At 28.7% G+C, this 11,053-nt stretch overlaps 3 protein-coding genes across 5 annotated transcripts; 2 read left to right on the plus strand and 1 right to left on the minus strand.

The window, feature by feature from the left end:
• Nucleotides 1-32: 32 nt before the first annotated feature.
• Nucleotides 33-2,967, minus strand: LOC106794054 (C-factor). Its single transcript, XM_014761458.1, has 5 exons — nt 2,819-2,967; nt 1,539-1,590; nt 673-863; nt 446-598; nt 33-360 (listed from the first exon to the last, which is right to left on the minus strand). Exons 1-5 carry the CDS (start codon nt 2,942-2,944, stop codon nt 136-138), a joined length of 747 nt encoding a protein of 248 aa, XP_014616944.1. The 5' UTR covers nt 2,945-2,967; the 3' UTR covers nt 33-135.
• LOC106794053 (thioredoxin reductase 1, mitochondrial) lies at nt 1,114-5,855 on the plus strand. 3 transcript variants are annotated; one of them, XM_014761455.1, is made up of 8 exons: nt 1,114-1,367; nt 3,679-3,902; nt 3,978-4,108; nt 4,186-4,415; nt 4,525-4,739; nt 4,815-4,997; nt 5,086-5,444; nt 5,532-5,855. In XM_014761455.1, the coding sequence occupies exons 1-8, from the start codon at nt 1,217-1,219 to the stop codon at nt 5,659-5,661; spliced, it is 1,623 nt and encodes a 540-aa protein (XP_014616941.1). In that variant the 5' UTR covers nt 1,114-1,216; the 3' UTR covers nt 5,662-5,855. The 3 variants fall into 3 exon arrangements, with proteins under 3 accessions (XP_014616941.1, XP_014616943.1, XP_014616942.1); XM_014761457.1 differs by lacking the exon at nt 1,114-1,367 and adding an exon at nt 2,502-2,716; XM_014761456.1 differs by lacking the exon at nt 1,114-1,367 and adding an exon at nt 3,109-3,286.
• Nucleotides 5,856-6,122: 267 nt separating this feature from the next.
• LOC106794033 (WD repeat-containing protein 66-like) lies at nt 6,123-10,856 on the plus strand. The gene is made up of 19 exons (XM_014761416.1): nt 6,123-6,224; nt 6,274-6,435; nt 6,507-6,673; nt 6,847-7,001; nt 7,079-7,194; nt 7,269-7,389; nt 7,430-7,583; nt 7,679-7,880; nt 7,994-8,177; nt 8,292-8,400; nt 8,464-8,636; nt 8,750-8,943; nt 9,000-9,208; nt 9,282-9,411; nt 9,485-9,574; nt 9,633-9,758; nt 9,833-9,924; nt 10,043-10,277; nt 10,380-10,856. The coding sequence occupies exons 1-19, from the start codon at nt 6,123-6,125 to the stop codon at nt 10,656-10,658; spliced, it is 3,000 nt and encodes a 999-aa protein (XP_014616902.1). The 3' UTR covers nt 10,659-10,856.
• Nucleotides 10,857-11,053: the final 197 nt, after the last annotated feature.

Genomic DNA, 11,053 nt, shown 5'->3' on the forward strand with positions numbered 1-11,053 from the left:
TTATATATATATATAATTTAATAATACGTATGTTTTTTTAATTTTACATTATTTCCTATACTTTCATAATCGAATGGAAAGGTAGTGTGGCACAATATTCGTGTTATACTTATTAGTATATTTTTGGATTAAAAGTTACCATGGTAAAACTGTACCATCATATTGAATAAAAGAACCAGTATGTTTATCTGAGAGCATTTTCATAACATTTAAAATATTGGAAATACTGGTATCTATATCCATAGGTGCATTATTTCCTCCCATATCGGTACGCACCCATCCAGGATGCAAACAAATAACTAAAATCCCATCATCTTTCAAATCTATACTCATAGATTTTGTTGCAGCATTAAGAGCTGCCTAAAAAATATTATATTAATATTGTTTATTAGTTAAAACACATTTGGTAATGGAAAACTAAAGCAACATTACTTAAACTAACTACCTTACTACATCTATACGAGTAAAAACCTCCTTGATCATTAAGTGTAATACTACCAAGAATCGAAGACATATTGATAATAGCTGCTCTGTTTATACTCATATTGTTTTCAGTCTCATTATTTTTAGAGGCAATTTTTAACAACGGTAAAAGTGCCTATAATAATATTTACAACTTGTTGTAATTATATATTTTCAAGATAATATTTAATAATGTAAATGTAACTGCACCTTCGTTAACATAATTGGAGCTATTGTATTAATAAAGACATTATTTATCAGATTTTCCTCCTTAACCATACCAATCCGTGAAAATTTTTGTGAAACCCCAGCATTATTAAAAAGAACGTTCAGTCCTCCCGATCCTACTTTTTCTCTGACAATATTTACTATCTTTTCATAATTGTTTGTGTTAACTAAATCTACAAATAATTTACAATAATATTAACAATAAATAATTTAACATTCTAATGCATTTAAGATAAAAAAAAGCAAACATAATTTATTATAAATTAAATTATTGTCAATATAAGACACAATGGATTGACATAATTCTTGATATCGCTAAAACTCTAGAAAATAATTTTAAGTGTAATCACATATATATATATATATATATATATATATACGTACGTACATACGTATTGATCAACGTAACGTTGGCGTAATCTCATCTTTTATTCTACTATAATTTACGACACCTTTCCGCATTCATAGTAAGACTTTCAAGTAGTCGAAATATCATTTTTATTTTTTTCTTCATGATATTAAAGTTATGAAATCTCGTGTATTGAAAATAAAAAAATCATGGTGTTTAACTTGTCATAATAAAACAGAAACAATTGGATCAGATTCGAGCGATCTCGAAAATGAAAATATCGAATCTCCGAAAAATGAAAATTCCAAATACGAAAACTTCATTCTTCGTAAGTAACTGAATATTAAAATTATAAAATATAAATTATTGCTGTTGTATATTTCTATCGTTATCCATATTTTTTAAAAATCATAGTAAAGCTGCATTGTCATCGAATTTACTGATTTCTATTTAAAATGATATACCTAGAATTCTTAGTAATTTAAAGTATGCGGTTTACCTATTTCAATGATATGGATGTTTCTTGATCTCTCAGCAAGTTTTTTCAGCTCCTATTAAAAAAAAAATCTATTTATTATAACAAATAATATGAATTAAATTATAAACATTATTTTACGGACTGAGACTTATTCATTTATTTAATACAATAATACTTTGAGAAATCATTTATTTCACATTTAATTTTATTTCAAATTTCTAATTTTTTAATATTAAATTGTTAATAAAATATTAAATCTTTTCACACATGATTTAAAATTCTAAGAAAATTCATATAAGGATTGTTGAGTTATAATTGTTAATTTAAAAATTCTTTAGAAACTTTTCCTTATCTATTAATATACGTCTTCTTCACCAATCCGTAATTATAAAATATAATCGTCTAATTATCTCAATACAACTTATCTATATACGTACTCGCTAAGAAATCAGATAATGCATTCTATTATATATAGAAGTGTAAATAAGAAAGATATTATCGTTTCAGCTAAATCATTATACAGCTTTATTGTATAATGTTTATGAATAAAAACAAATGTAAAATGGCTAAAAAAATCAGTATAGTTAATAAATTAATAATAAGATATAATGCATTTGAAAATTTAAGAATAATCCGTTTAAAACAAAATAATTGTAAAATGATTAATAGTGATAATAATAAAATGTTGAGTTAACATTTTTGTTGATAAGATATTAAAAGATAATACATCAGAAGATATAAAAATGATCATAGAAAGAAAGAATGACCCAACGAATTTTTGTTATTGGTAATATATCGATATATATGTGGTTTTATCCCGTGTCCTCGATGCGCTTGCGTAATATTTTACAATCACCATGGATGAATCATCGTGTTCTGCCGAAGAAAACTTCGATATAATTCGTTGAACGATCAAGGAATGGAGTAGGGGGATATTCGCGCTTTCTTTGTTCAACAGATGGCGATAGAACATAACTAACGGAACTTGTTCGTCAGACTTCAGTATATTAAAGTCTTTTCGAGTGTGCGGATTTAATAGTCGTTCTTTCTTTATACGATTCGTATTACTTTTTTTTAATTGTCAAACTGTAAACGTTAAAATTAATTAACGAAAAAAAATATTTAAAGTGTGATATCATTTAAAGGAAAGGAAAAAAAAATTAAATACAATTAAAAGAAAATTTCAATGGCGCCGATCGGTAAGCTCGTTTTTCACATATTCAATTTATTCGCTGCTATCATTCGTACGTCTCGATTGCGTCATCCGATTTTAGCCGATTTAATATCATAGTTAATCTTACCGTCGCTTTGTTCACATCACGGCAAGTTGCAAATATATTTTCCGGTGGTTTCGGTAATTGTATGAGATGTTTCACGAGTCCAAAACCTATGCCACGATTGCAACCGGTTATTAAAATCGATTTCATTTTGTAATAATTTTATTTCGTGATATGCGAAACGTGAATCTTTGAAATTTAATTGATGAAACACTGTACTACCATTTAACGTACTTTTGGTCAGAACGTTTGCGGGAATACTAACGTCATACTTACGATCTTGCGCGGATTGTATTAAATCTGTAAAGACGAGTGTCATTAGTGTGACGTCACGTGCTCACAAAACGAGCGCGATAATCATGGCGACGTTAACACTACTCGCCGCGAGACTTGTGTCATCTCGAATATCGCATAGCAGCAGATTACTCGAATTGTCACATGCCAGATGCAACTCCTTCTTTAACGGAAAAGCCGCAATGGCTTGCATGTGTAGTGAGTGATGACGATTAAATACGTATTTTGTGTGCACAATTCATAACTTGATAAACATTGTTCATAATTTTTGTTTTTTTTACACCCTATTTGCTATATATATTTGTATGTTGCATGTATGACGCAATTGGCGCAACATTTAAACTTCGGTATCGATCCAATCAATTTACATATTTTCTTTGTTTTATATATTATCTAAATTAAAGACATTTTTTTCGTTGAGTTAATTGAACATTTTATTCTTTAATATCAAATTTTCATCAAATGTCATTTTTATGATATTTAATAATTTGTTTTGACATTAAATATAACCTGTATGTCAATAGTTACATAACTAAGATGATGATTATGTGAAATGTCAAATATAATGAATATTATACTTTTGATTTTAGCGGAAAGTAAGTATATGTATGACCTCTTGGTCATTGGGGGAGGATCTGGTGGTTTAGCAGCAGCAAAAGAGGCTGTTGGACTTGGAGCAAAAGTTGCGGTACTGGATTTTGTTACTCCATCTCCACAAGGAACTACATGGGGTTTAGGTGGTACTTGCGTTAATGTAGGATGTATACCAAAAAAATTGATGCATCAAGCGGCACTACTTGGTGAAGCTGTTAGAGTAAGTTACAGATATATACAATATTCTATACAGTTTTTATTATAAGTGATTCACAACCATGAATTCTAATTACAGGAAGCAGCATCCTTTGGATGGCAATTACCAGATGTAAAAACTATTACAAATGATTGGGAAACTTTGAAAACTGCTGTGCAAAATCATGTTAAATCAGTAAACTGGGTAACACGGGTAGAATTGAGAACGAAGTTAGTATTAAATGCAGTTAAGTAAATATATGTATTTAATTATTCTTTTCTAACATTATATTTTTATGTTAATGCAGAATGGTTAATTATGTCAATGCTCTGGGATATTTCAAAGATCCTCATACTGTTGTTGGTGTTATGAAAAATGGAGAAGAGAAAATTATTACCGCAGATAAAATCTTAATCGCCGTTGGTGGAAGACCAAAGTACCCTGAAATTCCTGGTGCCTTAGAATATGGAATTAGCAGTGACGATATTTTTAGTTTAGAAAAATCACCAGGAAAAACTCTTGTTGTTGGTGCAGGATGTATCCTTTTTTTATTAATTAATTATACTTTTTAGTTTAATTTAATTGTTATTAATTGATTATGTTATTACATATAACAAACGAAGCATATTCCTTAGCGAATGCATAGATATTGGATTAGAATGTGCAGGATTTTTGAATGGTTTAGGTTTCGATGCAACAGTGATGGTACGTTCAATCGTGCTTAGAGGATTTGATCAACAAATGGCTAACATGGTAGCTGAAGAATTGGAAAGTCGTGGAGTCCATTTTGTTTACCAAGCTAAGCCTAAGAAAATTGAGAAACAAGCGGATGGTCGTCTTTTGGTTGATTGGGTTGACAAGGTATGTTTTAAAATACTTATATTAAAATATATATATTTATTAAATTAAAATTTACTTAAAATTTGTTTCTTCTAGGATGGAAATGTTCATCAAGATGTTTATGACACTGTTTTATTCGCTATTGGTCGCCAAGCTCTTACAAAGGAATTAAAAACTGAAAATGTAGGACTTGAAATTGTCCCGGACAATGGAAAAATTGATGCAAAAAATGAACAAACGAACGTACCGAATATTTTTGCAGTCGGTGATGTGCTTCATGTAAGATGTTAATAATTTATTTGAAACAATACACGCAATAAATTATTTGAACATCAATTTAATATTAATAATATTAAATACTTTACAGAAAAAGCCTGAATTGACACCCGTCGCTATACATGCGGGAAAATTGTTAGCTAAAAGATTATTTGCTAATTCACAAGATAAAATGGACTATGCTAATGTAGCTACAACTGTATTCACTCCGTTAGAGTATGGTTGTGTTGGACTCAGCGAAGAAGATGCTGTATCTCTACACGGTGCCGATGAAATAGAAATTTATCACGCATATTATAAGCCTACAGAATTTTTCGTGCCACAGAAAGATGTTTCTCGTTGTTATGTTAAAGTGGTGGCACTTAGAAATGGTGATCAGAGAGTTTTGGGTATGCATTTTCTTGGTCCAAATGCTGGTGAGGTCATTCAAGGTTTTGCGGCAGCCGTTAAGTAAGATTTTTTGACACGAATCATATATTTTTTAACAACAAATTCAAAGAATAATTTATTAATCCGTAAAATTATATTTTTTTGCAGGAGTAAATTAACATTCCCGATACTTAAATCTACAGTTGGTATCCATCCAACTAGTGCAGAAGAATTTACACGACTTTATATTACTAAACGTTCAGGATTGGATCCTAAACCACAAAGTTGCTGCAGTTAAAGTAAATGCAAATTTAAAGGATGCTGTTTTGTATGCCTTATTTTGTAATGTCATTTAAAAAATGATGACTAATGATGTGAATGTATAGATTTATAATATATCTTTAAAGCGGCCAACAATAGGTTATATCTACTTACTTTAAATATAATAAAAAATTAAATAATAAATATAAAAAATAAAAATTATATATATAATTTTATTGTCTACTATCAGTACCCTTTGTAATTATCTAATTCTATTAATTTTATTTCTGTAATATATTCAAAAGCGATAAATTTAAATTACCTACTTAAACGTACAGTACTTCCGGTTGGAAAGGCGTCACTTCTTTGCATGCATTTTTTTCTTGACTTCAGTAGTATTTTTCAACTGTTACAAGCCCCGAAAAATTCGGATCAATATATTTTGAATGAAAAAAAGATTTAATATCGACAAAACGCTTGATAAAAAATAGTATAAAAATGGCATCGCCTTTTAAAAATTCTGATAATAAAAAACTGTCTCTATCAAAAAATAATAATACAAAAGAGGAAGTGATATCAGAATTCAATAGATGTCCATTTGTAGGTAACGCACACATTTTTAAATGCATTTCATTTATGCTAATTATAGAATTACTATTTGCAGAAACTACAATATTCTTTTGGTTTTAATCCAAATATTCCTATAATAAATTTAACCACCGAAAATCGTACATTAATTGTTTACGCTTGTTCACATGTGGCAATGATGTATGATTATAGTTGTAACGAAATGTTATCTCTTCAAGGCCACGTTAGTATGGACACGTGTTATTTTTACCTGATATAATATTAATTTGATTAATCAGTTAACATAATATTTAGAAAACTGCGATTAGAACATTATCGAGTTCGAATGATGGTAAATGGCTATTGACAGCAGACTTTGAAGATGATTGTGCAGTCATTATTTGGGATACTGAAATAAAGTTAAAATTGAATTATATCGAATGTCCCAAAAGTTGCTTTAATCAGAAAAGAAAGATCCTGACGTAGCTCTAACGGAACTCTGATGCAATCCTAACGCAATTCTACAAAATGAAAGAACATCAATAAATAAATCAATAATTTTTCAGATCGATAACAAAACTTTTGGGACATCCAGTATATATAAACTATACTTGCGTAATGCGTATATAAAAATATATATATGATTATTGTTTAGTATACCTATTAGCACTTTATTTGAACCTCATGGTAAAAATGGCTTAACAGCAGCTCGTATAAGTCCTAATGCGAAGTATATTGTTACAATCGGCAATGAAAAATTCCAAAACGTTTACTTTTGGCTCTGGACATATGGAAATGATAAACCCGATGGTTATTTTTAATTAAATGTATTAATTATTCCGTATTTCCGTATATATTATGTTTATTAGATATTTTGATGTTTTTAGCGATTGTTGAATTATCGGACGTACATTTGGATAGAATTAAAGAAATTAGTTTTGATGATAACTTTCCAAAACGATTTGCTTTGACTACTGATCACCACGTAGTTTTTTTCATTTGGGTTTGTAATGCGAATTTGTAACTTAATGAAAAATATTTGTATTTGTTAAATTGTATAACTTCGTTGTTTATTAGGATCAAAATAAACTTAATTATTATCAACCGGAAATAATTGGAAAATGTCGTCGTTATGGAATTTTCAATAGTTCTATTTTTATTAGAAATACATCGGATACGTTAACAGCAACGACTATCGGTAAAAAGTATTGGATTTGAATAAAAATCAATATGATTAGAGTTCATTACATTTTGTTTTGCAGGTTTTGTGTTAGTCTGGAATCACGTTCACACTTCCGAACATGCTACAGAAGATACAAATCTAAAAAAGAAACATATCAAATCAATTAAATTACAAACTTGCAGTATTACTGTAATTATTAATTACGAAGGGTATTAATTAATTAGGATAATCATTTGAAGAAAAATCTATAATATATTTCGTAAAGATTTTCATTTGATCATGGATTATTGTTTTCAATATATAGAATGATTGTTACTGGAAATTCTAACGGACGAATAACTTTTTATGATAATCGATTAAAAATTTTATATTGGTGTCAAAATCAAGAACTCGAATCTATTCGATCGATAAGTTTCGATCTAAGCTCTACATTAATTGGCCCTGTAAAAGTTATCAGTGAAACAGAAAGTAAGATTAGCACGATACGAATCTTTTTTTTTTTAAAAATGTGAATATATATTATATTTTTCAAAAAATAGTCGAATCAAGCAACGGAGAAAGCACGGAGGAAATAAAAAGCGAAATGGAAAATGAATTTATAGAGGATTTTGTATGCCAGGATGAATGTTGTAATCTTCAAGATGTCGAATGCTTAAATGATAAAATGGATAGAAAATTGTCATATTTAACTGTTAATACAGAACGTATTCCAAAATATTATTATGGCAACAAAAAATCAATGTATGTAGCTACCGACGCGAGTTTACAACGTTCTAAGTTCATTGTTAGAAACAGCTTTGTGTGTAAGCGTTTTTTTTCTTATTTGTTAAATAATAAATAATAAATTTAACACAAAATGAACGAATACACACATATATGGTAATTAATATACACATATATAATGGTAATTGTTATAGCTACAATAAAAGGTATACTTGCTTTATTGGATATTTCAAATTTAAAATGCAAATTCATTTTGAAACATAGTGCTGCCCATGTAACAAGTTTAGATGCACATCCGGAAAGGTATACCTCGAATTTAATAAAAAGTATATTTTATAGAATGAAAAGTGATACATTCATTTACAGTAACTATCTTGTCACGGGAAACAAAGAGGGTATTTTAAATTTATACGATTATGAGAAACGTAGATTGATCATATCTAAAAAAGTTCCCGATCTACCAGATTTTAAAAGCATTTTTGATTATCAAAATAAAAACGATAAAATTATTTACATTAGTTGTCCACAGACACATCAAAGTTTGACTGCTATTACCGTTCTTAAATATTCTCCGACGTGTATGCTGTAACATATATTCAACGAAATATTTTTATTAGTTAATGAAATTATTCATTGTATAAAATGATGATAGAAAATCATTTTTTATCAGGTGATTTACTCATCTGCGGTATGGAAAATGGCACTTTATGGGTATTAAATCCATTAACATTGGAATTGTTAGATGAATTTCCTTACAAACATTCGTCTCAAGCTATTCGTATTGTTGCCTTCGCCAAATGCTCGACTTACATGGCTTATTCCGTTAAGTATCTTTTTTCTGTAATAAAAAAAAAAGAATTATACAAGTGTATTTATTGTTAAAATATATTAATTTTGTTCAGGACGATGGTTTATCGATCGTAGTATTCCGAAAAAATGATACCAAGTCCGTGAATGTAACTAACATTTGGAATTTAATCGGAAAATGTCATTCGCATAGTTTACCTATTAGACAAGTTTTATTTGGACCGTCCATAACAGACAATTCAATTCCTCGACTTTTTTCTTTAGGAGAGGATCAAGATCTCGTCGAATATGATTTAAAAAATAGGTAAACAAAAAGTAATATTTCTTTGTATATATTATACGATATTACATAATAAATTTTTATATTAAAACAATAGTGGACCATATCCGGATCCAGGATTACAAATTTTACAAATCGATAGAATCGAATCAAAAGCGACTCCTCTTTATTTAGAATGGTATCCGCGATTCGGTGTTGAGACTCTTTTCGTGATATCGAATACTGAAGTAATTTATGAGAGTTAAAAAGATTAAAAATAATTAATATACGTATTAATATTAATGAATTGTACAATTTCAGTACAAGTATATATTATTAAATGATATAATCAGAATGATTCGTGGAACTTTTTTAAATCCAACATTTGGAACACCTATACAACGTTTTAAAGTATGTATAGGTATTATTAAATTTTCATTGATATTATTATCATTTTTCGTTTTCGTAGATATTAACAAAAAAACATAATAGCATATATATGGTATTTTCGACTGATAAGGAAATAGGTTTACAAAGTCTTCCATTAGATGGTAATCCTTATTCAAGTTTAGGACTTACTGGACATCCGTGTAAGGTATTTGATTCATTTTGTAAATTTTCTTTTCGTATATTGTAGAAACTTTTATTCAATGAAAATAAGCACATTAGATAACTGGATTTGCTGTGGATTGTAAAAATAATATTGCATTTACTATGGGATATAAAGACTCGTGTGTTTTAATGTGGAAAATTAAATTCAGGTTTGTAAGAAAATTAAACTATACTTCAAAGAATTATGAAGAAATATAAGAAGGCTAGATAGAATAGGTATTTGTGTATGTATGTATATATGTGCCTATGAAAAAATATTTGTTACAGATCAATAAATATTATGAAACGTTTAGGAGGAGAAGGATTGTCTCCATTTTATAATTTTATAAAAGGTGGTAAAAATGGCTGGTTATTTAACGAAATGCGAGATTTATTCTACTACGCACAGATTCTACAACAAGGAGAAAATACGATGGAAACAAGAAAGATTTCCGATATGGTATCCATTAAACAAATACCAAATTTAATGCGAGCCGTTGGTTATTTTCCTAGTAACAAAGAAGTAAGATTAATCATTGACTTATATCACTTAACAATTATATTTACCATTTATCTATACTTTGAAAACGTGTGTAATAAGATAATTACAGGATGAATCTTTTAGCTGGAAAACATTATGTGCGAAGTAGCATACAGGAATTATGCAGAGACGGGACAATTATTGGAGGAAATTAATTTTGAAGATTTCGTCAAACTATACATCAATCATCGACCCGCTTTTGGATATTCTACGAGACAAGTGAAAAAATCATTCGCAATTCTTTGCGGAAAGGAATCGAACAACAATGAAGATTTAATTTTAACTCGAGATCAATTTATAAACATATTATTTGGTAAATATCCAGAGATAAATATCATGGAGGATAAGAAACTTCTCGGTTAGTCATTTTATTAATTTTATTTCATTTCATTTAACTCGTTTTTCGTGTAACTTGATTCGTGCCTATATTTTTAAAGGTGAACCACTAACATTAGAAGAAGCATATACATACCTAAAACTGCTTATTCCTTCGGAGGATGCCAATATAACAAATTTTGCGGATTCAAAAGGACAAGAAATATCTACAACTACAAGTTTTAATTTTCTACCATCGGTAAGTATGACAATTGTACTATAATGTACAGATAATCAAACGCTATTAAAATAGGCTTTCGAAAATTAATGTATTATTATTTTTATGATACAGAAGATATCTTACAAAGATTTTGTCACGGTTATTTTGGGTGTTGAATTTTTGGAGAGGATGAGGGCTGAGAATAAAGATATAAAGTGATGTT

This window comes from Polistes canadensis, unplaced genomic scaffold (assembly GCF_001313835.1).
Source record: "Polistes canadensis isolate GaletaPanama2010 unplaced genomic scaffold, ASM131383v1 scaffold_22, whole genome shotgun sequence".
NCBI classification, from domain to species: Eukaryota; Metazoa; Arthropoda; class Insecta; order Hymenoptera; family Vespidae; genus Polistes; species Polistes canadensis.

Excerpts from the sequence above, each read along its gene's own strand:
- LOC106794033 (XM_014761416.1), top strand. The coding sequence starts at position 6,123 with ATGGCATCGCCTTTTAAAAATTCTGATAATAAAAAACTGTCTCTATCA. Across the intron at positions 7,002-7,078 it reads TGGAAATGATAAACCCGATG|CGATTGTTGAATTATCGGAC; the intron begins GTTATTTTTAAT and ends TGATGTTTTTAG. Across the intron at positions 7,390-7,429 it reads GTTAACAGCAACGACTATCG|AGTTCATTACATTTTGTTTT; the intron begins GTAAAAAGTATT and ends CAATATGATTAG.
- LOC106794054 (XM_014761458.1), bottom strand. The coding sequence starts at position 2,944 with ATGAAATCGATTTTAATAACCGGTTGCAATCGTGGCATAGGTTTTGGA. Across the intron at positions 1,591-2,818 it reads GTGATGTGAACAAAGCGACG|GAGCTGAAAAAACTTGCTGA; the intron begins GTAAGATTAACT and ends TTTTTTTAATAG. Across the intron at positions 864-1,538 it reads CATCCATATCATTGAAATAG|ATTTAGTTAACACAAACAAT; the intron begins GTAAACCGCATA and ends AATTATTTGTAG.
- LOC106794053 (XM_014761455.1), top strand. The coding sequence starts at position 1,217 with ATGAAATCTCGTGTATTGAAAATAAAAAAATCATGGTGTTTAACTTGT. Across the intron at positions 4,740-4,814 it reads TGGTTGATTGGGTTGACAAG|GATGGAAATGTTCATCAAGA; the intron begins GTATGTTTTAAA and ends TGTTTCTTCTAG. Across the intron at positions 4,998-5,085 it reads CAGTCGGTGATGTGCTTCAT|AAAAAGCCTGAATTGACACC; the intron begins GTAAGATGTTAA and ends AATACTTTACAG.